The sequence below is a fragment of the Phyllostomus discolor genome, chromosome 8, assembly GCF_004126475.2.
Source record: "Phyllostomus discolor isolate MPI-MPIP mPhyDis1 chromosome 8, mPhyDis1.pri.v3, whole genome shotgun sequence".
NCBI lineage: Eukaryota > Metazoa > Chordata > Mammalia > Chiroptera > Phyllostomidae > Phyllostomus > Phyllostomus discolor.
Window position 1 is genome coordinate 44874922 of NC_040910.2, and position 25297 is coordinate 44900218.

The 25297-nt window shown below is 53.2% G+C and overlaps 1 protein-coding gene across 3 annotated transcripts; it reads right to left on the reverse strand.

Moving 5' to 3' along the window:
* Positions 1 to 523: 523 nt before the first annotated feature.
* Positions 524 to 23319, reverse strand: PKN1 (protein kinase N1). 3 transcript variants are annotated; one of them, XM_028519676.2, is made up of 23 exons: positions 22920 to 23319; positions 21811 to 21875; positions 18498 to 18801; positions 16972 to 17123; positions 15471 to 15606; positions 12847 to 12992; positions 12322 to 12535; positions 11338 to 11532; positions 9321 to 9430; positions 9087 to 9230; positions 7290 to 7365; positions 7069 to 7210; positions 6886 to 6979; positions 4289 to 4368; positions 4137 to 4212; positions 3959 to 4050; positions 2439 to 2615; positions 2177 to 2239; positions 1973 to 2049; positions 1678 to 1820; positions 1315 to 1422; positions 1149 to 1229; positions 524 to 804 (listed from the first exon to the last, which is right to left on the reverse strand). In XM_028519676.2, exons 1-23 carry the CDS (start codon positions 23302 to 23304, stop codon positions 601 to 603), a joined length of 3264 nt encoding a protein of 1087 aa, XP_028375477.2. In that variant the 5' UTR covers positions 23305 to 23319; the 3' UTR covers positions 524 to 600. The 3 variants fall into 3 exon arrangements, with proteins under 3 accessions (XP_028375477.2, XP_028375476.1, XP_028375474.1); XM_028519675.1 differs by lacking the exon at positions 21811 to 21875 and having other exon boundaries at positions 22920 to 23136; XM_028519673.2 differs by lacking the exons at positions 21811 to 21875; positions 22920 to 23319 and adding an exon at positions 19600 to 19682.
* Positions 23320 to 25297: the final 1978 nt, after the last annotated feature.

Sequence of the window (25297 nt, forward strand, 5' to 3'; positions counted from 1 at the left end):
GGGCGGCGGGACAGTGGTTGGCAGAGGCACAGGGTGCTCCTCTGGGGGTACAGTTCTGAGATTTGCCACACGGGGACCCAGAGACGTCCCACACGGAGCCAGAGACTCAGGACCCTGTGCAAAATGAGGGACCGCAGCCCCAGGATCCGGGCTCCACCGGTAGCGCAGCGATAATTGTGGAGTGTTTCTTGCCCCTGCCGCTGCCAGGACTGACTCCCGCAGCCATTTGCCCATTGCGGCTCTGAGCTCCCCAACACAGCCCCAAAACCGTACCCCCAACCACGCCCTGTCACTGCCTCTAATTCCAGATGTCCCTCAAAACAGCTCCGAATCACCTCCCTTCTTGGCCTGTCCGTGCTCCCCGCCATAGTGACAGCCCCGAGTGCCCACTCTCCCTTGACCCTCTTCAAATAACCCCTCACCATAACCCAGGACGTCTCATCATTCCCGACGCTCCCATCCCCCTCCCCATCTCTGATCGCGGCCCTCCATTCCCATTACTGCGAACAAGAAGAGCCGGGGATGCATGGAAAGAGCAAACCCCAAAGGCATTTTTAAAAACTACTCATAGCTGGGTGGGAGCAAGGACAGGGGACAGGGCTAGCAGCCCCCCGCCACAAAGTCGAAGTCCTGGAAGGCTGCCTGCTCCGCGGCAGTGAGGGGCCGCGCATCTCGGGGTGGGCTCAGAGTGGGGGCCTCCCCTGTGAACTCCTCGTCGAAGTTGCTGACATCCGTGCGACCCGACAGCGTGGGCACGAAGGGCGGCGGCAGGCGGCGGGCCAGCAGGGCGTCCCAGCCCAGGGTCTGTATGTGGCGTGGGGGAAGGTCAGCGTGAGGGTTGGGGCACAGATGGCTTGGGGAGCCAGTCCCATGCACCCATCCAGCCCTGGATCTGTGGAGATCTATCTAATGAGTCACAAGATAAAAGGGCAAAGTAGGGGAAACTGAGCTCAGGAAGGGTCACAGGGTGAGCGTGGGGAGCCCTGGTGATCGGGGGAAGAGCCTGGGCTCACACACAGGGCAGTGGCTCGGACCAGGACGGCCTGGAGTGGGTATATGACAGTGTTGGAGGTAAAGCAATGAGCTGTTAAGGGGAGATGACCAGGCCCTTGCAGAGTGTGTGTGGGGGTGGGGGCGGGGGTTCTCACCCTGAAGAAGGGCTGTTTCTTCACATCTTCTGCATCCCGCTCGCTGGACCCCAGCCTCCGCTCTGGATTCCTCCGCAGCAGCTGGAGCGGTGGGGCACTGTGTCAGTCTTCCCCTCTGGACCCCAGAACCCCTCCCCAGGCCCACCCCAGCTTGGAGGGTCCTCACCCTGCGCATGATGCCAATAGCTTCAGCTGACAGGAATCGGGGGTAGCGAACCTCATCATTGACGATGCTGTCAAATACTTCTTCCTCATCATCCCCTGGGAAAGGGGACTTCGGACAGGAAGAACAGGGTAAATGAATTGGGCAACTGGGCCATGCCATGCCCGGACCCACCCAAGCCCTCTGCTCTGGCTGCACTTCATGTGAAGGGTAAGTCCCCATTTTACAATTTGAAAACTGAGGCCAAGGAAGAGAAACCACCTGCCCCTGATCACACAACATGTGGTGGAGCCAGATTCTCTGGGCACATGCAGGTCCCAGTGCCATCCCCAGAACAAGCAGGGTGGGAGCAAGCTGGGGCCTCACCTCACCAACCAGCATCTCATAGAGCAGCACGCCCAGCCCCCACCAGTCCACAGCCCGCGTGTACGACGTGTCTGTCAGCACCTCGGGTGCCAGGAACTCCGGGGTTCCACAGAACGTGCTGGTCCGGTCCCCATAGCCCATCCCTGGGGCAGCAGGGACATGGGAGGTTATTGAGGAGTGGAGTTAGTGTCCCAGGATCAAGGGCGGGGTTGTGAGATAACCTTGGTAGGGCTGGGGACTCCATCCCCCACCCCAACTCTGTCTAATGCCCGCAGATCCCCACGCCACCCCTCACCCTCCTTGCAGAGGCCAAAGTCTGCGATCTTGACATAGCCCTCAGTGTCCAGGAGCAAATTGTCCAACTTCAGGTCCCTGTGAGGGGTTGGGGGGATGTAAAAGAGGGATGAGTGGGAATGGGGGCCTTGCCTGAACACCTGTGGGCAGAGCATGCATGCACGAGCACGTGCACGCATGCACACACACCCCCACATATACACACCTGTAGACAATCTTGTGTTCGTGGAGAAACTGCAGCCCCAGCACCACACAGGCTGAATAGAAGCTGCAGAGAGAGGATGGCGTGAGGGAGCCAGGCCTCCCTCCAGGGAAGATCATATAAATCTGGTTATCAGATCCTCAAAGTCCCCTGTCCCCCCAGACTCCAGGATCTGGGGGCGGGGCAGGGTTTCCAGGGGAAGGAGCAGGAAAGGGACTGAGGCATGGGGTGTCTGGGGGCGGGAGGCCAGGGGCACTAGGCTCACATGGCACGGGGTTCGGAAAAGACATCGCTGTGGATGTGCAGCATCAGGTCTCCGCCAGCTGAGTACTCCATCACGAAGCACACATGCTCTGGTGTCTGGAAACAGCCAAACAGGTTCACCAGGAAGGGGTGTCCCGCACTGGTCACCGCTGCCAAGATCCTCTTCTCACACATGAGGCTGGGCAGGTGGGGACAGGGGTCAGAGAGCACCACAGCTCCCTACCCCCAACTCTCACACTCCCTAGGTCCTCAAGAATCAGGTATTTGTTGAGGGCCTCTAATGGCTGTAAAACCTTGGGCAAATTGCTCAATATCTTTGAACCTCAGCAGCCTCCTCTGCTAACAGGCACCTAGAATCCATCTGTCATCCTAGTAACAGACTCCCAACTTCCTTTTGGGGAGGTGGCAGGGGTAAGCTGATTGGAGCACCCCCTCTCCCTGGTCAGGAATTGATCAGGAATGAGGAAGCCAAGCCAGCAGGGCTCACTCTGCTGTAATTTTTTTAAAAAAATGATTTTATTTATTTATTTTTAGATAGAGGAGAAGGGAAGGAAAAAGGGAGAGGAACATCGATCGGTTGCCTCTCATACGCACCCCAACCAAGGACTGAACCTGCAACCCAGGCATATGCCCTGACTGGGAATCAAGCCAAGCCACCTTTCACTTTGTGGGGTGATGCTGAACCAACTGGGCTACACTGGTCAGGGCTCTGCTGGAATTTTTAAGGAAGAAGGGCTAAAGCTGGTGGATGAGCCTTAAACTGCTGGGGTGGGGTGGGATGGGGATGTCTCTGTTCTCTGTCCCCATGAGGGATCTGCAATCAAAGCCCATACACAGGAAAGTAGAACAGAGACATCTGAGCACCTGGATACAGCCATGCCTGAAGGTAGACACCCCTGGATGTTTCTGATCCAATGCAATAAATTCCTCTATTTGCTTAAGCCTGTCTGAATTGGGTTCCTGATTAACAAAAGGATGTCAACGTGATCAGTGTTCCCATCAAGCATTTAAAGGGGACCAGGCACTGTGCACAATGCTCTAGATTTGGTCTCTCATTTAATCTACCTGATTACCCTTTAAAAGAAAGGCATTATTACTCCCCTTTTATAGATGGGGAGGCTGAGGTTCAGAAGGGCCTGCCCGGGATCTCTAAGTATGTCTGTGGCAGAGATGGGATTTGAACCCAGGGCCCAGACCCCAAAGCAGAAGAAATGCAATGGCACCATTAAGAGCACAGCCTTCAGGGCCTGAGTCCCTAGATCTAAATAATCCTGGACCTGATGCTTACTGGCTGTGTGACCTCACTGGTTGTGTGAGCAACTTGCTCACCTTCTCTGTGCCATCAGCAGAATGGGAGCAATAACAGTATTTACCACCTAGGGCTGTTGTGGGGAACAAATGAGTTACAAAATGTAAAGTGTAGAGTGAGTGTTTTCTAAGGGTTATTATTATCTTACGTGCTAGCTTAATTTCCCAGGAGAGAAGACTGATGTTCTCAGAGGGCCTGAGCAGGGTCCCTACCTCTCAACCTCATCTCGGGCCACAATGTCCCCTTTCTTCAGAGCCTTGATGGCAAACAGCTCCCCACTGGGCCGGAACTCAGAAAGCAGCACCTGGAACCACAGTGGGCAAAGGTGGCCTTAGCAGCTGGTACAGGGGTGTAGACTCCCAGCTCTTCAACCCCTTGCCCCCATCTCACCTTTCCAAAGTGACCCCGGCCCAGGACTGCCAGGAATTTGAAATCCTCCAGGGTCAAGGGTGACTTCCTGAGAGGGCTATGGAGAGAGGACACTGATGGGGATGGGGAGAGTGGGCAGGGGTGGTAGGTGGTAGGCAGGGGAGGGGTGTCACCTGCACAGGGTGGGGCCTGGGGTCTCCTGAGTCTCTGAAGGCAGCTCAGATATGGTGGTTGTGTCCTGGATTGGTGTACTCTGTGGCAGAGAGGAAGTTAGAGTGAGGGAGGTCAAAGGTACCCCATAACCACAATAGCCACCAAGGCTCTTGTCACCTCTCTGACCTCACTTCTCCTCCTGCTTGCCCCCTTGTTCCCTGCCCTCTAGTCACAAGTTCCTCTCGCTGTGCCCTGAACAGACTAGCATGTTTCCACCTCAGTACCTTCGCACAGGCCATTCCCTCTGCCTAGAACTCTCTTTTCCAGGCATCTGCCCAGCTCCTCCTTTAGGCCTTTATTCAAACATCACCTTCATAGGAGGTCAGCTGGCCACTCCATTAAATAAGTAACAGACTCCCCCCAACACTAACACCTTGTCCACCTTCTCTGCTTTGTTTTTCTCCCCAGCACATTTTGTGCTGTAAACATATTTTATCATTTATCTACCTATTCCTTTATTGGTATTAGCCCTTTGGAGCCACCTAATTTTTTTAAATTTAAAAATATATATTTATTGATTTTAGAGAAAGGCAGGGGAGGGGAGAGAAACATCAATGATTGGTTGCCTCCAAAAGGCACCCCAAGTGGGAACTGAACCTGCAGCCTAGTCACACGCCCTGACTGGGAACTGAACCCCCAACCTTTTGTTGTATGGGACAAAATGCTCCAACCAACTGAGCCACACCAGCCAAGGTTGGAGCCACTTAATTCTTTATACTACATGTATACGTAACTTTGAAAAGGGTCAAAATTAATAGTTTATTAGGAAAAAAGTTACCTACTGGTCCATCATCCTCCACTATCGACACTATTCCAAAGTTTCAATTAGTGCAAACAGGGTGAAACAAGGTCCTTTCCCGCCTCAGCTGCCCTCCCTGGAGCCAGCTGCTATTAATGATTTCCTGAGTATCTGTCTAGAAATATTTTTATACCCACATGAGCAAAAGTGTCGGTACAGGCTCCGTTTTTCTTGCAGCCACTATTGACAATACTCCGATCTTGTCTCTACCACTGGACAATGTCTTAGAAATCATTCTATGCTGGCACACCAAACCGATTTCATTGTTCACAGCTGTGTACTATTCCACCTTGTTGCTTATTTAGCACCTGTTCCTATGGGTGGACCCTGAGTTGTTTCCACTCTCCTGCCCTCACAAAGCTGCTGTGGTGCATGTCCTGCTGCGTGTGTGTGGAGGTTCGGGTAGGTGTCCAGGAGTGGGATTTCTGGATCGGGACAGTGTCCATTTCTACCTCAGTCAGGCAGGCCCTCCCAAGTGGATGCAGTGACTGGCACACCACCCACGGGCTGCCTGTTTTCCTGCCTCTTTCCCAGCTGTGGGTGTTATTTGTCGTGTATATATCCCCATGCCTACACCATGGGTGGGTAAATGCTGTTTTTTCTATTGTCTGTGTGCTAAGGATGGTCTTTAAGTTTTTAAAGGAATGGGAAAACGATAAAAAGAATAGTTCCTGATCTATGAAAATGAAGTAACATTGAAACTTTAGTGTGCATCAGTAAGGTTTTCCCAGAACACAGCCACACCCATTTGGGTACGTAAGTACTGTGTGTGGCTGCTTTCTACAATGGCAGTGTTGAATAGTTATGATTGAGACTATCAGGCCCACAAAGCTGAAAATATTGATTATATCACCCTTCACAGAAATATGCTGACCTCTGACCTAGATCAAGATGCAGAATATTCCCATCAGTTGGCAGGCTCCCCTGTGTCCCCTCCAACAATAACCACCTCCCTCCATCCAGGCCGAGTTGCTCAGCTGGTTGGAGCACCATCCCATACACCAAAAGGTCATGGGTTCGATCCCTGGTCAGAGCGCACACCTAGGCTGAGTGTTCAATCCCTGGTTGAGACTTGTATAGGAGGCAATGGTCAACATTTTTCACACAACGTGTTTCTCTTTCTTTCTCTTTGTCTCTTTCTCTCCCTTTTCCTCTCTAAGCATATCCTTGGATGAGGATTTAAAAAAATAAAATAAAACCACCCCAACCCTGCCCAGAGAAAACCACTATCTTGACTTTTTTTTTTAATTTATTTTTTAGAGAGACGGGAAGGGAGGGAGAAATAAAGGAAGAGAAACATCAATGTGTGAGAGAAACAGGTCAGTTGCTCTCGTACACACCCCAGCTAGGGACCAGGCCCACAACCCAGGCCTGTGCCCTGACCAGGAATTGAATTGGTGACCTTTCACTTCAGGAGGTGATGCCCAAGCAGCTGAGCCACACTGGTCAGGACTTGACTTCTATCTTTGACATTGGTTTTTAAACACACTCATTTTTACAGGGCAGTGCACTGAGCATGGAGAGGTGAGGTGGCTTGGTGTGGGTCACATAGCTAGAAGGTAGCAGAGTGGGATGGGGACCCAGGAGGCCTGACTCTTGAGCTCAAGTTTTTATTGATTATAAAGAACTGGACACAGGTTTGGCCACGGAGTGCTGTGTGACCCAGGAAGCTCCTGGTGGTCTCTGGGCCTTCAGCTGGGAAGGAGGCACCCCGGTGCTGCCTAGCCAGGCCTAGGGGGGGAAGAGAGAGACGCTTACCAGACTCAGTGGGCTAGAAGGAGGGCCCAGAGGGCTCTTCTGGGGTGAGCTGTCTGAATCAGCCCCAAGGTTCAGCTTCTCCACAGATACGTCACTGTAGTACAAAAAAGGAGGTTGTATTTGGACCCAGCATCCTGCAAAGCAACTGGGGCAGCTGGGATCCCCACGGCCTTCCATCCTTACCCTGTGGACCGGGCCTCAGATGCAGGAGAAGCCCCAGGGCTGAAGGTGCCCGTGGCTGTGGCATTGGGAATGAACCTTCGAAGCAGCCGCACCCAGGTGGCGACATCAATGTTCATCTGCCTAGCACGCTGGAATGCCTTTCCTGGGGTGACGGGCAGAGTCACACTCTGTGATGCTCCAGGGGCCTCTGGCCTCTCCCCTGCCCTGACCCACCCACTCACCTTGCTGCTTGGAGAAGATTTTCTTCTGCCGTCGAAGCCGGGGTATCCTCTCAATGACAGGATTGTGGAATGTGACCTGGGGAGAAGGGTCAATGAGTAAGGACCTTCACCCACCTCCAAGCACCTTGGTGGAGAAGCTCTCAGGAACACAGGTATGTACACCCATGTTTTGGGGGTTCCAATCACTGTGGCATTGCATCATATTAAGGGGTTACAAAACCAATCCATCACTTGGCAGGGCCACCCCCTAAAGTGCCATATTGGAAAGATAAGAAGCAGGAACCCAGGTTTTTCTTAAGGGGTGGGGAAGGAGTGTGGCTCAACAAGATGCACATTCAATTCTAGCAAATAGGTGCTACATCATCTAATGCCCTGATTTCCAAGGGCAGTCGCAGCACTGCAGATCAGCGTTACCTGGTAAAGTGCTAGAAATGCAGATCCATGGGCCCCTGACCTGGACCCACAGATTCAGAAACCGGGGGTAGAGCCCAGCGGGCTGCGTTTTAATAGCTCTCCAGGTGATACTAGTGCCCACCCAGGTGGGGCAACCACCAGTCTAGTTGAATTTGCCCAACGCCAACACATCTAGAAAGTGCTGAGTCTCAGAACAGTGTCACTTTATGTGTCCAATACGGCTGCTACTTGCCACAAGTGGCTATTCAAATGAAATATAACTTAAGTAACATTAACATTTCAGTTTCCCGGTCACACCAGCCATGCTTCAAGTGGCTAGTAGGCTGGCAGCTACTATACTGAACGACGCGGACATAAAACATTTCCTTCCACAACAGAAACCAACTGCTGTTGGCTCGTCGACAACAGAACTGCATGAAGCTCTACCCGACAGCATTTGGGAAAAACATAAAACAAAATCAAATGCTGTAGTTAAACCTTGCAGGCTTCAGAATTTGCCCCCAGGGCCAACCCCCACCATTCTCGCTTGGTTTTAGTTCCTGACGGGAGGAGTAGCCCTGCCACTGAGGTTCCTTCAGTGGGCTGCACTGTGAGATCATGTGGGAGCTGTCACATGGTGACAGGGCTCTGGGAGACATGTGCGTGTACATAACACAGGGCCCATGGTATGTTACAGGCAAATTTTAAAACATTTTTAGGATAATTTTGACTAAAAGAAGGGGCCAGGGACCTTCCCTTTCTGTGCCTCAGTTTACTCTTCTGTCATCTGTGTATTGGGTTGTTGTGGAGACTGACAAGTTAATGTCAACAAAACACTTGGGACAAAGCTTGACTCATACTACAAGTGGTCAGCTAGACCATGGCTTATCAACCAGGGGACACTGACAATGTCTGGAGACAATGTGGCTGTCACAACAAGGGGGCTGCTACTGGCATTCTGGGGGTGGAAACCAGGATGCTGCTCAATATCCCACCGTGCGCAGGATGGCCCCTGCAGCGAGAACGATCCCCAATCCCCACCCCCCACCCCCCCACCTATAGTGCTCAGGGCGGGGTGGGGTACCTGATTTGCATCTAACACCCCCTTGGAAGGAATCTCTCTCTACGAGACTGTGGCTCTGGTAGCACATGTTGCCATGTACCACGACATGTTGCTGAGTTATGTTTGTCTTTTGTAGCTGGACAAAATTTTGTGATTTTAATTTTTTTAAAAATCTTGCCTCAAAACAAAACCAATCCAAGCATAAGTCGTGTCACCACTGATGTGACTAATTACATGTGCTTTTCTTTAAGGTTCTGAGACCAATTGAACATATCTCTTCTTTCTAGAAAACTGGGAGCTAGAGAAGAAGGATTTTTTCAGGATTGGGGGTTGGGCTGTACCTCGGCCACCAGGCAGCCTTGGGGTTCCATATCCAGCTGGACCTCATGCCTCTCGTTGTCCAAGAAATCTTCCAACTTAAGGAATTTGAGGGCGCACAGGCCCCGCTGGTCCCGCCAGAACACAGCCAGTTCCAGTTCCCGTGCCTCAGGGGAAAGGAAGGGGGCTATCATTTGGTGTGCCCGAGGCCCAGAACCCTCCTCCGTCACACCCCATCATCCCCAAAGCTAGCTCACCCTCTCCAGCTCCAGGGTGAAGTTCTGGTCCCAGGCGTTGGGGCCACATGGCTTCCAGGACGTCTGTCCCACCACTGTGTTATCCAGCTTGAGCACAGTGCTAACTTCACCTGGAATGGGATGGGGGCGGGGGAGGGTCAGGAAATGCTGCAGTGGAAATATCTTATACCTTATTAAATATTTTTATCACATTATTTTCTCTCATAATATTCTGTTATGCTATCTTGACAAAGCTTTATGGTTCTACCTTTCACATTAAGGCCTTTAATCCACCTCTGGTTAATTTTTGTATATGATGTGAGGTAGGGATCCAAATTCACTTTTATTCTATATGCACATTCCAGCAATAGACTCCCAAATATTTACCCTAGAAAAATATATGCAGATATACATCAGCAGATGCATAAATATGATGCTTATATAATGGCCCCAAACTAGAAACATCTCCCTGTCCACTAACAGAAGAATTAATATATAAATGACAATTTAGTCTTATTAATTGAACCAAGAACTTGTTGATATTCAACTATTTTGACCTAAAAAAAAAGACATCACTTTGATATGGCTCAATTTAAGACAATGGACTATTAAACAGGAGTACAAATGAATGAATGAACTATAGTTCCGTGTAACAATATGGATCTGTCTCCGAAACAACATCGACTGAAAGAAGCCACTGCTGTGAAATACATTTTGTACGCTTCCACACACAAGAAGTTTGAACATCAGGCAAAATTAAACTATATTGCATAAGTAGGTGCTAAAATTACAAAGCAAAAAAAGAAAAGACAACCATAAAGTCAGAAGAGTAGCAACCTCTAGGACAGAGGAAGGGGCTGGAATTGGACAGAGGAAGGTGCCTGGGGGGTCTCACAGAGAGTTCTAGTTCTCAACCTGGGGGTGGAAACATGAGTGTCTGCCCTATTGTTATTCTTCTTTGATACACACTATTTTGGGTGTATATGTGTGTGTATGTGTATGTGTGAGTGTGTATATACATATACATATATATAAATATAAAAGTTTTTAAAACTGTGGTAAAATTCACATAAGTTACTATTGTAATCATTTTTAGGCGTACAACTACATGATATTGAATTTGTTCACACTGTGACCATCCCTGGAACTCTTCCATCTGCTGATACTGAAACTCCGTCCCCAGTACACATCAACTCCCCATCCTCCTCCCCCAGTCACTGGGAAACACCGTTCTCTCCATCCCTATGAACGGGACTACCCTAGATACCTCGCATAAGTGGAATCATACAGTGTTTGTCTTTTTGTGACTGGCTTACATCACTGAGCATAATGTCCTCAAGTTCACCCATGTTATAACATGTGTCAGCATTCCCTCCAAGGCTGGATAACATTCAGGCAAACATCAAACATCATGTGGTTACACCACACTGTGTTTATCCATTCATTCACCAGTGGACATTTGGATTGCTTCTACCTGTTGACCATTGTGAGTTGCGCTGCTGTGATCGCAGTGTACAAACAATCTCTTTAAGATCCTGCTTTCAACTCCTTTGGGTATACACTCAGAGGGGGGACTGCTGGGTCGCATGGTAATTCCATGTTTAACTTTTTGAGGATCTCTCATGTTCTTTCCCACAGTTGCTGTGCCATCTTTCACTCCAACCAACTATGCACAAGAGTTCTAATTTCTCCACATCTAATACCTGATGTTTTGTTTTGTTTTATAGTATCCATCTTTTTTTGTTTTAAACTTTTTATTGACTTTAGAGAGAGAGGAAGGGAGGGAGAAACATCAACTTATTGTTCCACTTATGCAATCAGTGGTTGATTGTTGCATGTGCCCTGACTGGGGATTGAACCTGCAACCTTGGTGTATCAGAGAATGCCCTAACCTACTGAGCTACCTGGCTATAGCCTATAGTATCCATCTTAATGAGTATGACATATTTGTTTGTTACAGTGTTACAAATGTGGGGCATCCTAGGACCCTGTCCCCACACCTCATCACCCCCGCAAAGGGTTCTTGACATCCACTCACTGGTGTTCTCAGCTTCTGCTTTGAGGCTGCTCCGGCCACTGAGGCTTCCACTTCTGCTATAAAGGCCCCGGGCCGGGCGGCTCAGGAACGGGGTGCGGCTGTCCGGGGTCCCAGGCCCTCCCGTTGAGAATGAGGAGTTCCAAGGGATGGTCTCTGGAAGGTCCTTGCAGCCCACCACACGCACCTCCAGGGTCCCTGAGGGAGGGTCAGGATTGGGGGAATCACATTTGGGCAGGTTGAAGGGAGGAGACCCCAGTGAAGTAGAAGCAGCCAGCATGCAAGTAGGAGCTGGCATGCAAGTAGGGATAACCAGAGTGGGGCAGGGGGTCTGATGCAGGGGTGGCTATGGCCATTAGAAATATGGGACCAGGGAAAGGGGATGAGGTTGTCATGGGCTATGCTGGGGAGGGGCTCCAGATGCTGGGATTAAAGGGAAGAAAAGAGGTTCAGGGCATAGGCTGGAAGTCCAGGCAAGGAGAAACAGAGTAGAGCTAGGGGGCCCAAGTATGATCAAGAGGGCTGATCTGAGGTCAGGGAAGGCGCTGAGGCAGGTGCCGGGGTCTACTGTAGGGCTGGTCTGGTGAGAGAGCAGCAGAGGAATCTAAGGGGGCTGGGGTTGATGCTGGGTCGAAGGTTCAGCACTGATGGTTCTGAGAGTGAATGGCTGGACTGGAGGACTATGGCTGCAGCAAAAAGAGCCAGGTAGCGAGGGTGGGGGAAGTGAGGGTGGGGGTATAGGGGACAGAAGTCCAGAATCACAGGGCAGGGAAGGACAGAAAGTCCAGGGTGCAAGCAGCTGTCTGGATTAGAGAAATGGGGACCAGGCTAGAGGAATGGGGTAAAGGAGAAAATGAGGGAACAGTGAGATGAGAGTCTGGAAATCTGGGTGGGGTTGAGGGGTGAGGATCTTGGGGCTGAAGACACTGAAGGGTCGGGAGTCTAGAGCTACGGGGGTGGGTTCGTGTAGGAGCGGTCGGGACCCACCTGTGAGGGGCGCGGGCTTGCATAGGGTGCTATAATGCGTAGCAGGGAAGGGCCCGGCCAGGCGGGCACTGAAGGCTGCGGAAGAGGCTGCCACGAGCTCTTCACGCAGCAGCCGCCCCTTGGGGTGGTCGGCGGGCAGCTCCCCGAGTCGCCTCTCCAGAGCCTCTCTAAGGAGCCCCAGCTTCTGGTTAGACTCGGTCAACTTCAGCTGGGCCTGCAATGGGACGGGCTGGGCTGGGCTGGGGATGCAGCCAGGCCGAGGGTACCCTTTTCCAAGTGGAGATCCAGGCCTTTCCACCCACTAAGTTCTCCCTAGGGCTCCTTTTCCCTGGAGACCCCAAACACAAACCCTCTTGGTCCTACCCCTGAACTCTCTGAAAACGAGGCCCAGGCACTGCCCGCCCCCCACCCCGCTGAAGCCCCACCCATCGCCATGGCCAGCCCAGGCAAGGCCCCTCCCCCAATTGCGAGGTCCCGCCCTCAGCGAAGGCCCCGCCCTTCACACTAGTAAGACTTGGGGCTCACCTCACTGACCGCCTTGCGATCCGGAGCCTTAGCGGAGCTGAGCAGGCGCAGCACGTTCTTGGCGCCCTCCGCCACCGCGTGCTCCACTCGGAAGTGGTGCCGCAGCTCCTCAATGCGCAGCTCCACGGCGCCCAGATCTGGACTCCCTGTGGGCACAGGACATGCGGCAGTGAGGCCAGCTTGGGACCCAGGGCCAACCCAGACCCAGACACACAGCCCTCCGCCAGAACAGGTACTGGCCACAGACATACGGGCACTGACATTTATCAAGTTTCACCCAAGGGGTGGTCAGCCTCTTTTATCCAAACACTGTCACCCACAGAGATGGTCCCACAGACAGAGGCTGTCACATTGGGGCAATGGCTGCCCCAATGTGACAGCCATATACACAGGCATGCTGCAACACAGGCTTAGGGACAGAAACGTTGCCAGGTCCCACTTCATCCCCAGGGACTGTCACAGGGACACCATGAACAAATGGACAGCCACAAGGCTAGAGTCACACAGACACAAGGACACTTTTTTTAAAAAAAAATAACTTTTATTCATAGCTGATGGGAATACAAGTTGCCTTCCAATGGAGGCAGTTTGGCCACATCCATCAAAATCACAATTGTATTTACTGTCCAACCCAGCAACCCAATTCCAGGGCTGTGTCCCACAGGAACACCTCTGCACTTGACATACGCACACGGTTACTCACGGCAGCTTTTTTTCTAAGAGCAAAAACTAGAAACAACCTGATTTCCCCTGGCAAAGGGACACTGTCACAGTGGCAGATAGACATGATCACAAGACCCTTACGAGACACAGTCACACCATGGCAGAACTCCCGGGACTCTAACTCCAGCCCAAGGAAAAGCAGAACTTAATCAACACTGCCACATAGATACGACACAGATTTGGGCAAAGAAATGCCATCACAGGCAGGGCAGTGTCACTGATACTGCTAGGGATGGAGAAGCCCAATGTCAAAGGGAAATAGGCTGGTTGTCACACCCAGTATGATACAAGAACACAAGAACACAGCCATGGCCTGACACGAGACACAGCCAGTCACCCAATGACACAGGAACAAGCACAAGGACATACAGTCACATAGGTATGTAGGAAATGTGTCGCCCAGAGGCAAAAGGTCACAGACACATTTATCCACGGCTGTGGGTTCCAGGGACAGTCTCACTGTTCTGTATAATGACCTGCACTCACACGCTGGCACTCAGTCACAGAGAGTCATACTGTTACCCACAGGTGTGTGGTACTCACCTAGACACCAACAATATAGACAGCGTCACAGAAACCCTGATAGTCAGAGGCATGCTGTCTTACAAACATAGTCACACCCTTGCTTCTAGCCCTGCTTTCACATGGCACTCAGACAATCACTGAGACTTTAACACTTACACGGACAAAGTCACACGGTCACAATGGTCATGATATCACCCAGAGACACATAGCTGTGATCATACCATCACACACCATCACTGAGAAACCCACAAGGATATTCACAACACAGATGGGCAATCACACAGTCACACTGACACCCCTCCAAAGACACACACATTGTCATCGGAGTTACAAGCTGCACTGCTATGGTCTGAGTGTGTCTCCCTAAAATTCCTAACTTGAAACCCAGCCCCAGTGTGGCAGTGTTAGGAGGTGGGACCTCTGGGAGGCGATTAGATCATGAAGGTAGAACCCTCATGAATGGGGTTAGTGCCTTTATAGAACAGACCCGCGAGAGCTCCCTCGCCCCTTTCGCCACATGAAGACACAGCTAGAAGACACCATCTATGAACCAGGAAGTGGGCTCACCAGACACCTGAACTGCCAGCACCTTGATCTTGGACTTCCAGCCTCCAGAACTGTGAGCGGTAAATTTCTACTGTTTATTAACCCCCCAGTCTATGGTTCTGTAATAGTGGCCCAAACACCCTAACACCCACCAACAGCTGACTCTCCTCTGTCGTGGTGATGCACACATTATCGCAGTTACCAGGGTACACAGTCCACCACTGGTCCCAACAGTCACGCTTAACACTGACACACATCAGCAGCACAGGCACAGTCACACAATTCAGCAAGACCCTATGCCAAATTCAGGTTGACAATCAGGCTGAGATACCCCCAGGCTTTCACAGAGATCCACAGGCTGTGGAACCCCACAATTCTATACACCAGAACAACATGACAAAGTACCCACTCAGTCCAGGTGGCTGCAATTTTTTTTATTAAGAACCAGGGAGTAAATTATTTTTTACTTTGCAGATCACACAGGCTCTGTTGCCACTCACTACTCAGCTCTGCTGTCCCAGTACAAATTGGCCTTAGATAATAGTAAATGAAGGGGTATGGATGTGTGCCAATAAAAAATTTTTTTACCAAAAAAAGAAAGCAGTAGCAGATCTGGCCTGTGGGCTACGGTTTGCCAATACCTGATCTAGTACAAACCTTGAGTGGGACAAAATGGGAAACCAAAGCCCAGGAAGGGTTGGGAATGGGTTCTAGTCACAGAGTGAATCACAGCACCCACCTCCCCACCACAGAAGAGGATCCTCACAGGGCTGGGAGCTGAGCTCCACAATCTGAATGCAGGCTAAGCTGTTTCAAGGCGAGGGACTCACCTTGGGCCTCGTCTGGGGCTGCCTGGCTCTCCAGCTGGCAGGCCTGCAGCGCCCGGCGGAGCTGCATGCGGATGATGTCAATTTTGGTCTTACTGTCCTGTAGCATCTGCTGGGCCGTCAACAGCAGCTTCCGGTCCTGGGGGCACAGGTGGGCTGTGAGAGGATGGCTAGACAGCTGGGGTCCAACCACTGGTTCTGCTGTCCACACAGTGCAGGCCTTGGGTGACCGTGTGACAGAGTGTTTGTGTGTGTGTGTGTGTGTGTGTGTGTTCCTGGATGTAGAGGAGTGATGTAGCCCATGGGGCTTGAATCCTGGCTCTGCCACAGCTGTGTGACTTTGGGCAAGCCACTTACCTCTCTGGGCTTATTTCTTAAATCTGCAGGAATGGGATCAGTACTAAGGGCACTGATCCCCACTGGGCTGAGGATTAAAGGAGCTGATCTGCATGCAGTACTCAGGGCTGTGCCTGGCACCGGCAGGCCCTGTATCTGCATCAGCTGTAGCACACATACCCATCCCCATGGCAGGTGTAGCACTGACTGCGGCCACACGGTGCGTCTCCGAGGGTGACTGGGGGTGTGTGTGAGACAGTCTGCTATAAATGGGGCTCCGGATGTTTGTGTGTGCAGTTCAAGGCATGGTAACAACTGGGCATAGTCCGGGGGACCCCTTGTGGACGCTGATTTTGGGTTTTTCCGTCTACTTTGTGCTGTGGTTCAAAATCAGGCAAAGCTAACCTGTGGTGACAGAGGCCTGGGGATTAATTAAAGGGGGCAGGAGGGACCTTTCTGGGTGACAGGAAATATTCTGGATTTTGATGGGGGTGGTATGTACACAATAAAAATTCATCAGGCTGTACACTTCAGTTTTCCACAAATTATGCCTGTATGTTATACCTCAATAAAAGGTAGAAAAAATAATCTGTGTGGTCCGTGTCCTCACATTTAATACTTATGCTTGTGTGTGTACACAAGCAAGAATAGGTAAGTGTCTACAGCAGCAGGTCTGTGTGAGTGTCTCTAGGTGTCAGTCCAGACCTGTGACTGTGTCTCCCCTGTTGGTATAACTGGGGGGGAGGGGGTGTCTTTGGGATAACTCCGGTCACTGGCTGTGAATTTAATGGTGTCTATGTGTGTTACAATGGTGTGTGCATCTAGGTATTGCTATGACTTTGTGACTCTAGATGTTATGACCATGGGTGTGTTTCTGTATGTTACGGTGATGTCGTGATGTGTCAGAGATATGACAGTAGCAGTGAGCGGTCGCATGGTGACCTAACCGTGTATACCCCTAAGTCCCTGGGTGGGCAGGGGGGTGACTAGTGTGGGAGTACAGTCTCTGCTGTGCGTCTGACATCACACACAGTCACCCTGTTTCCCATATGCCCCTAGGAGCTCTCTGCACCCCAGTCCTGCCTCCCAGCCACCGACCAGCCCCTGTCCTCCCCCGCTTGCTGTCCATGGGCATGCAAGCACATGAGGTACCTGCTTGTGCCCCCACCTTGGTGCTGCCGTTGCTGTACGTCTGGATCATGTTCTCTGCCCCCTGCTTCACCTTCAGCTCGATGGCCAGCTGCTTCTCCAAGCCAGCCACACGACTCAGGTTGGTGGCTGAGCAGGCCGGGCCACCCTCACCAGGGGACTGGGGGGCTTCTGCAGAGGATGGATGTGACAGTCACCAGGGCCCTCACCTCTAGCTTCCTGGGAGGTCTGACTCAGCTCAGAGGACCTGTCCTCTTCCCAGCCTGGATTCCATCACCAGACCAGGGCCCTGAGGATTCAACCACCCCAAACCTCACAGGGAACCCCCTCAGGGCTGGGGCGGGACCAGCATGAATGAGCAGGTGCTAGTGTCCAGGTGTGCATGAGTCCTCAGTGTTGGTAGGACTGTGAACAGAAACCCCTAACTCTTTACAGAGCTGTGTGGAGTCCATGGGTGTGCTGTGGTTATAGCTGTAACTCATGGGGTGTTAGCAGGATGAAAGGAGTGTCGCCGGTGCATATGCAATGATGTGAGACAGCAGGTGTTAGAGGGGCTGTGTGAGATTCTGGGTGCTAGGGCAACCCTGTGTGTGTGTTTCCAATTGTGGCACAACTATGGGTTCAGATCTCAGGTGCTGGTATGACCGTGTCTGAGTGTCTGAGTGTGGGTATGGCCTGATATTGAGGTCTCTGGCTTCTGGCATGGCTCTCTGGAGAGTCATGTGACTGTGCAGGAGGAGGCTCCAGGTGTAGATGTGACCGTATGAGATTCTGGGTGTTAACCAAACTTTCTCACTGCCTTAGAGTGTTGACAGGACAGTATGGGCCCCTGGCTGTTGATATGCCTATGTGTATGGAAAGGCTGATGGTGTAAGTGGCATTGAACCTTCAGGCCTTGTCCCATTGTGTGTATAAGTCTCTGGCTGTAGGTGGGACAGTGTACATCTGAAAGAGCCAGGCAGCCGTGTGTGTGTGAACCTGTGAGGGTTGGTATAACCATGTGTGAGTCTCTGGGTGTGGTCTGTATGTTGGGGTGACTGTGTACATTTGTTTGGGTGCTGGGTGGCAATATGGAAGTCTCTGGGTATTGTAGTGACTCTGAGACTTTCAGGGTATTCGCATGATAGTGTCTAGGTCCTTGGGTGTTGTCTGGGTATTGGTGTAATGTTGCGAGTCTAAATATTAGTGTAACACTATGTAGATCCTTTAGAAGTTGTCTAGGAGTTGGTGCATGCTTCTAGCTATGGCATGACACTGGGTAGGTCCTTTGGTGTTGTCCAGGTGTTGGTGTGACTGTGTGTGTCTTTAGGTACTTGTGTGACACTGCAAGTCTCTGGATGTTGTTTGGGTGTTGGTGTGATCATGTATAACTTTCTCTGGGTGTTGGTTTTGATGTCTGTTCTGTTTTGAGGCTGGAGGCTGTTGTGATTGTGTCTCCCTAGGGGTCAGCAGAGATGGGGCTAGCCTTGTTCTGGGGACCTGTGGCTGAGCCCCTGGCAGTGGCTCCCCTGCAGTTCCACCTCCCCTGCGGAAGGCCCTTCTCACCATGGGTGGCAGCCGCAGGGTCAGGCAGCACCACGTGGGCATGCAGCTCCTGCAGCTGCTGGTGCAGCAGGTCGAGCCGGCGCGAGGAGCCACGCAGCAGCAGCTCCACGGGTCCGAGGCTGCGGCCCAGGTCAGTGGTGGCCCGCCGCAGGTTCTCGGCACCTTCCTTCAGCTTTAGCTCCTTGCGGATCTCTCGCCGTAGCCGCTCCCGCTCTAGTTCCAGCTGCTGTTGAACCCCGGGGGCTGCCAGGTCCGCGCCCGCCAGGCCCAGCTGCTCCAGTAGGGACCAGCTGCGGGGCTCACTCTGTGGGGGATGGAGCAGGGTCAGTGGGGCCAGGAGGATGTAGGTGCAAACGGCACTCGGCCAGCCAGGCCTAGCCTCCTCCCTGAGGCCCAGGGCTCCCAAGACAGGACCTGCTCCACATCCTCTGACCGCCCGTATTAAGAGGTGAGACAAAGCCCTGTCTCAGGGGCCCCACAGGTACAGTCCCATCTCCCTTCATCTGTTTCTTACACAGTTCCCATTGCCCACTGTGCTCCCCGAACTACAGGAGTTCCCTAGGACAGGCCCTGTCTCCCTTCCATTGCCCTCCAAGTGACAAAGTCCTAAGGGCAGACCCCTTATCCCCTGTGCTGTCCCTCCAGACTAGCAGCTTCTAAGGGCGGGCCCCACCTTCCTCCTGCTGCCCCCCAATCAAGGAAGTATCAAGGGCAGGCCTCTGCTGCCCCCCAAACTATGCAGTTGAGGTCCCAAAAGCAGGTTCCTCCTCCTCTTGGCTAAATCTCAAACTACAAGGTGCCCAGGGAAGGACTCACCTTCCCTTGGCTATACCTCTATCTAGGAGGTCCCAAGGACAGGCCCCATTTCCCCTCCTGTCATCCTCTACACCCTGGACCCTAAGAAGCAGAGCCCCATCTCCTCCTTCCTCTGCCTCCCTGACGTGGGAGCCTGAAAGGGCCCCGAGAGTTTCATCCTCCATACAAAAAACTAACCCATCTCCTCCCCTCTGTCCAAAACTGAGGAGTACCAAGGGCAGGGCCTCTCGCCTGTGCCACTTGGGGTCCTCTTCTGCCCTCCTCCCACAGGGACCCCAGCCCCCACCTCCAGCTCCTGGTCCAAAGTAGGATCAGCCTGCGCCATCCTGGGTCCCGGCTGAGGGCCCTGCCCTCTTCCTGAACCTCAGCCCTGCCAGGGCCTCTCACAGGCCACTTCCTCTTTCCTGCTAGCTCCCAGCAACCCCTGCGCCGGGCCAGCTCCAGGGCTCAAGTGCATCTAGGGAACCTTTCCCCTCAGCCCCCATCTGAGTGGACTTGAAGACAGACTCCCTCAGGTGTACACAGGCTCCTGGGGCTGACCCTGGGGTACACACATTCTTATATACCTACAGGTATGTGCACAGAACACGGGTGTACACTGATATGCAAATGTCCATGAGTGTTTACATGAGCCAGCCCCCTGCCTGCAGATGCAAGCCATCACAACTTCCGGCTTCCTCTCTGGGTGCTCATTGCTGCTGACCACAGCCTGGAGGCTTAGGGGGCGTGGCCCGGCCAAGGGCACCTCCCTGAGACCTAATCATGAGAAGACAGCACTGGAGGGGTGGGGTGACGGTACTCCCAAACCAGCAACCCTCTGAAGCTCAAATATGACTTGAGTAAGAATAACAGTAATAATAACAGTAGTTATTACAAGCGGCACCCAGGTCAACTAGAATTCCATGAGGCAGGTTCTATTATCACCCCATTTTTGAGATAAGGAAACTGAGGCCCAGAATGATTATATAATTTGCCCCACGTTCTCACAGCCAGCAAGAAGCAGAACCAGGATTTAAAACAGGAATGCCCAGAACCCTAGTGCAGGCTAGGTTGTCAGGTATCCCCCCACTCCGCCCTACTGAGAGAACCCATTTCAGAGATAAAGTCTTCCTTGACTTGCCTCCTGACCAACCCCCAGGGCAGCTGCTCCCAGGGAGTGTTTACAGCAGGCCAAGAGCCTCACTCCCACCATCCTACCAGCCACTCACATTAACCCTGAGCAGCTGCCATTATTCTCCCCCACTTTACGGGTGAGGAAACTGAGGCTCGGAAAGACGACAGAGCAGTTCTCAACGGGAGGGGGGATTCCCCACACCCCACCTCTTGGGGCATTTGACATCACCCAGAAATATTTTTGGTTGTCACAACTCGGGGTGGAGAGGGGGTACCACTGGCATCTAGTGGGTTGAGACCAGGGATTCCGCTCAATAACCTACAGTGCACAGGACAATCCCCACCTCAAAGAATGATTCAGCCCTGAATACCAATAGTGCTGAGGCTGAGAAACTCTGGGTTAAAGGACACAGACTGACACCCTGGGCTGCTGACCATGACTGCCAGTAAGCCTTTCACAGCAGCCCCGCCTGCAGAGCACTGGTATATGTCTCTCCCTACCATGAACACCCTCGTAGTTTTCAAATGGCAGAACCGAGGCTCAGACAGGCAAAGGCACCTGGCCCAGGACACATAGCAAGGAAGTGACAGTACTGAAATTTAAACCCAGGATCATCTAATACCCCCACTCCCAACCAGGCCCTGCCCACTGCCCAGCCCCACCCGGCCCCCAGCAGGCAGAGCAGGGGTACAGCCAGGAAGGCGCAGAACCATTTCAAATGGGGGCCCAGGCAGAGCAGAGCAAGCGCTCTCTGGCAGCTGAGGCCTGAGAATATGCAGAGCAGAAGGAAGGGAGGCCTGTCTTTCTGGGTTCTCCTCCCTAGAGTGACTCACTCCTGCCCAGGAGGCAGGGGTCACCTGAGGGCCAGCAGGGTGAACACTTGAATCAGGGGCCTGGCCCAGCCTTAAAGAATCCCTGCTCCTCAACTTCTCACTGTAAAGCAGGAGACCGCAGGGTCAGACAGCCCACCTCCCAGAATTCCCCCCTCTTCCCAGAGCAGCCAGGGACCTAGACCCCCACGTCCGGAGATTTCAATGCTTTGGGCGTTTCCGGAATCTGGACAGGACATCCGTCTCCCGGACACAGAACAGACAGGCACAAGTTGGACAGACAGAGGGATAGGGTGGCAGGCCCAAGCAACCACGAGAGAGGGATGAACAGGGCAGGGGGTAGGGGGTAAAAGCGGGCAAGAGATGGGAAAGGGAACTAGGTTCAGCCTCGTTCCAGGGCATGGGTTCAGCCTCGTTCCAGGAATCACAGCCTCCATCCAGGTCATATATGGTACACACCAAGCACATGCATGTGCTGGGGATTCCTAATCAGCCCTCCCAGGGCCAGGGGGAGAGACAGGAACCTTGGCCCTCCCCAGCCCCAAGGTCTGACCTTGTGTGATCTGCAACACCAGATACGCCCAGCTCCTCGGCAAGGCTGGCAGGCCATCAGCAGGACTGGGGTGGGGGACAGGGGGACATGGGGGAGACACAGAAGGGATGAAGGGCAGGTGCAGAAGGAGACGAGAACCTGGTTACACAGCACCACAGGACAACAGTGGGATGGTGAGGCACTAAGGGGGCACAGGACATGTCTCAGATTTGGGTTACTGAACCAAAGAAGGTCAGAAGTCACCCTGGCCGTGTTTGTCAAAGGTGGGGAAGGTGAGTTCAGGGCTGTCATGTCTACAAGGTGGCACAGGGAGAACATGGTTGGGCAGCAGATTGGCGCCAGTCACCTGTGCCCCTTCGTATGTGTATACCTGTGTGTGAGTGGGGGGGAGGGGCACGGGGGAGCGTTTTTTTGACCCAGTCCTGCTACCCATGCCCAGGTAGGATTCCAGGTATAAGAGAATCCCCAGTCTGTTGATCCAGGTACTCCCACCTGGGATCTGGTTCCACCTGGCAGCCCAAGGGTGGCCCTGTGGGTTCCCCATCCCCCCACCTAGTGAGGTGACTCGGACACTTCTGCCAGCAGGTGCCAATCGGGGAGCGTCGGGACCCTCGTAAAACTCAAGTCTGGAGGCCGGGCCGCTGGAGCTTTGTTGTACCGGGGAAGGTCACGTGCCGGGCCGAGTGGCCTCCTCCCCTCCCTAGGCAACAAGCCAGGCACCTGCCCCAGGTGGAGCGGCACCTGCGGAGAACCGAACGCTGAGGGGAACGTGGGTTGGGGAGAGTGACCAGGGCTAATAGGCACTAGGACGCAGAGCCAGTCTCAGACAACCAAAGTCGCGTCTCCGCGGCGCCCCCTCAAATTCTTGGGGACGGGTGAAGTTTGGTGGTGCAGCGAGAGCTTCCGGGACCTCCGCTATCCCCGCGCGTTACCTCCTACCTGCTGAGAAGGGGGCAGTGCTGACTCCACAGGACCCACCCAGAGAGGGGACGCCAGGGGCTCGGGAGGCTCCCGCCGAGGCCGCCACACTCTCAGGGATCCCAGCAGCGCGTGGGCGGCGGTGCGGAGCCCGGCGGCCAAGGAGCGGCTGCGGATGCAGGTGTGCCTACCTGCACGGCGTCGCTGGCCATGTCCTCGCGCCGCCCGCCAGGGGTCCCCGCACAGAGGGAGGGGTGGCAGAAGGAGCGCGCGTGCGCCCCGCGCTGGGTGTGGAGAGCGGGGAGGGGGCGGGCACAGAGGGACCCAGGCCCAGCGAGCGGCCCTCTCTGGCCTGCTCCACTCGGGCCCCGCTGGGCCAGGCCGCCGAGTCCACGCGCCGCGCCCTCCGGCCCCAGCGGCCGCCGGACCCGTCACGTGACCGCCGAGGTCGGCGCCCGGGGAGGGGGCGGGGCAGAGGGGCGGGGCTCCCGGCGGCCCCTGGGGCTGTGGGGAGCCTTGCTGGCGCCCCTTCGGCTCTGCACTTCGTCCGCTACCGAGGCCCTTCTGGATCCTCATTCTGCCCAGGGTCCTCCATTTGAGTGCACGGAAACCCGAAAAGAGTGAGCCCGGTCAAAGCAGGGATTGGCGAAGGACTTTGGGCCTCCTGGGACCACTCAACAAATAATTCATCCCCCAGTGTTTGCAAGCTCAGGCTTGCTGGACCCATTCTGCCTCTGGGGCCCCGGTTCAAGTGCATGAGAGCTCCTCCATTGCCTGAAAACAAGCTCTGGGAGGATCTGGGTTCACTTCCAGAGCCCCATGCCTTGGGGGAAGCCCCAAACCTCTTAAGAGCTCCTCATCTGTGAAACTGGATTTACCCACCTATCCCTCGGGTGTTGGTAAAATAAGATAGTACGTGCCCAGAGCTGAGAACTCAGTAAGCGCTCGATAAATGTTAGCTGCTATATTTTCTGTTACTCCCTTTATGAAAAAGGTTTGAATCCCAACTCTGTCACTGTCTTGCTGTGGGCCCTGTAGATTCTGTGGCTGCTGAAGCTGTATTCCCCTCTGTAAAATGCGGACCAGCCTCTTCTCAGAGGCTGCTGTATGCAGTTGGCGCTCCATAAATGCAGAGTCGTGTCCGAACGGAGGCGAAGGGTGGAGGCTTTTGCAGGCCTTCTCCAGGGTCTTCTGGAGACCCTGGTGACTGGAGGTTGGCTCCTAGCCCAATCCGCACTCTTTACAACCGGTGACTGGGCCAAACTGCAGTCCCTGGGGTGCGAGGCTGGGAGCGCTCCCTGGCGGTGATGCCTGCACACTGGCGCCCTCCGGGGACCTGCCAAAGCTCGGAGAGTTGTGGGTACCTTGGTGACAGGTGGTTGTAAATGGTTTGCGTAGCACCAGAGACTAGGGCAAGATGTTTTCCTTTTTTTCGCCCCTCTGCGCAACTCCAGAGAAATTTTAACAGAGAAAAAAAGAGAAGATTGGAGGAGAAATTATACCAATCCAGAGTCTGCCCACTTCTCTCCCCTCCCAAGGTCCCCATTAGGGCCAGTCTTCTTCCATCATCTGTTAATGACCAGTGCCCATCTCCTCCTTTCAGATCTTTCATCTCTGCCCTTGACCTCGCAGTCTGTTTTTCCCTAACAGGCCAAGGGTGCCTGCGAACAGCGGTGTCAACTCCTGTCCCTTTTCTGCTTAGATCCCTTTATGGCTCCCACCTTTTCAAAGTTAAAGCCAAAGTTCTAACCATGGCCCACAAGGCCCTGCACGATCTGCCCCCTTCACCTTCCCTCTCTCCTTTCCTCCCACCTTCCACTTGCTCACTCCAAGAGGCCATGTTGGTTGTTCCCTGAATATTTATCTATTCAATGAAAGAATCCTTTGAGCTAGTTATTTTGCTCCAGACTTACAGATGAGGAAACTGAAGCTCAGAGAGATGCCCCTCACCCAAATAATGGAGCAGGATGTGTATGGCCCTGGCCCTGAAGGACAGGGTGTTTTCCTCTAATTCTCCAGCCCACCCATTTTACAGATGGGGAGGATGTGGCAGAGTAAGGCTCCATGCCAGCCAAGGGACTGGGCCACCCTGCCTAGGGATAGGCCTTCTGCTGCCTGCCAGGTTCCCTCCAGGGATGGAGCTAGGGAAACCTGCCAAATTCTCACTCCAACCTTCTGGCATTCATTTACTCAGTGATTATTTATCAATGCCCGCCCAGGTCTGGTGGCACCTGAAACAGAGTCACACTCCAGGCTTGAAACTTGAAGAGCAAGCACTAATTGTACAATTTCAACCAAATATGACAACTGAAGCTGCTCTGGCTTCTCTCCATCCTCTCTGGAACCGTGGAAAGCCTAAATCACACCATACCCCCACCTCTGCCTGCTGTAAAACCTGTTCACAGTTCTCTGGAGTTCTTACAAAAACTTCCCACCCCTCATTTGGTCTACAAGGGGATCCTATCAAGCCTCTGCCCACCTGTCCAGCCACATCCACCATCACACTACTCATCCGTACCAAGCAACATGCCTTCTCTCTGTTCCTCAAATATTCTCACCTTACTTCCAA

What these genes read in the sequence shown, in the direction of transcription:
- PKN1 (XM_028519676.2), bottom strand. Translation starts at nt 23,304, where the DNA reads ATGAGGATCCAGAAGGGCCTCGGTAGCGGACGAAGTGCAGAGCCGAAG. An exon ending in AGCAGAAGCTGAGAACACCA is followed by an intron (nt 9,431 to 11,337) that starts GTGAGTGGATGT and finishes ATCCCATTCCAG; the next exon opens with GTGAAGTTAGCACTGTGCTC. An exon ending in TCACCCTGGAGCTGGAGAGG is followed by an intron (nt 9,231 to 9,320) that starts GTGAGCTAGCTT and finishes CTTTCCCCTGAG; the next exon opens with GCACGGGAACTGGAACTGGC.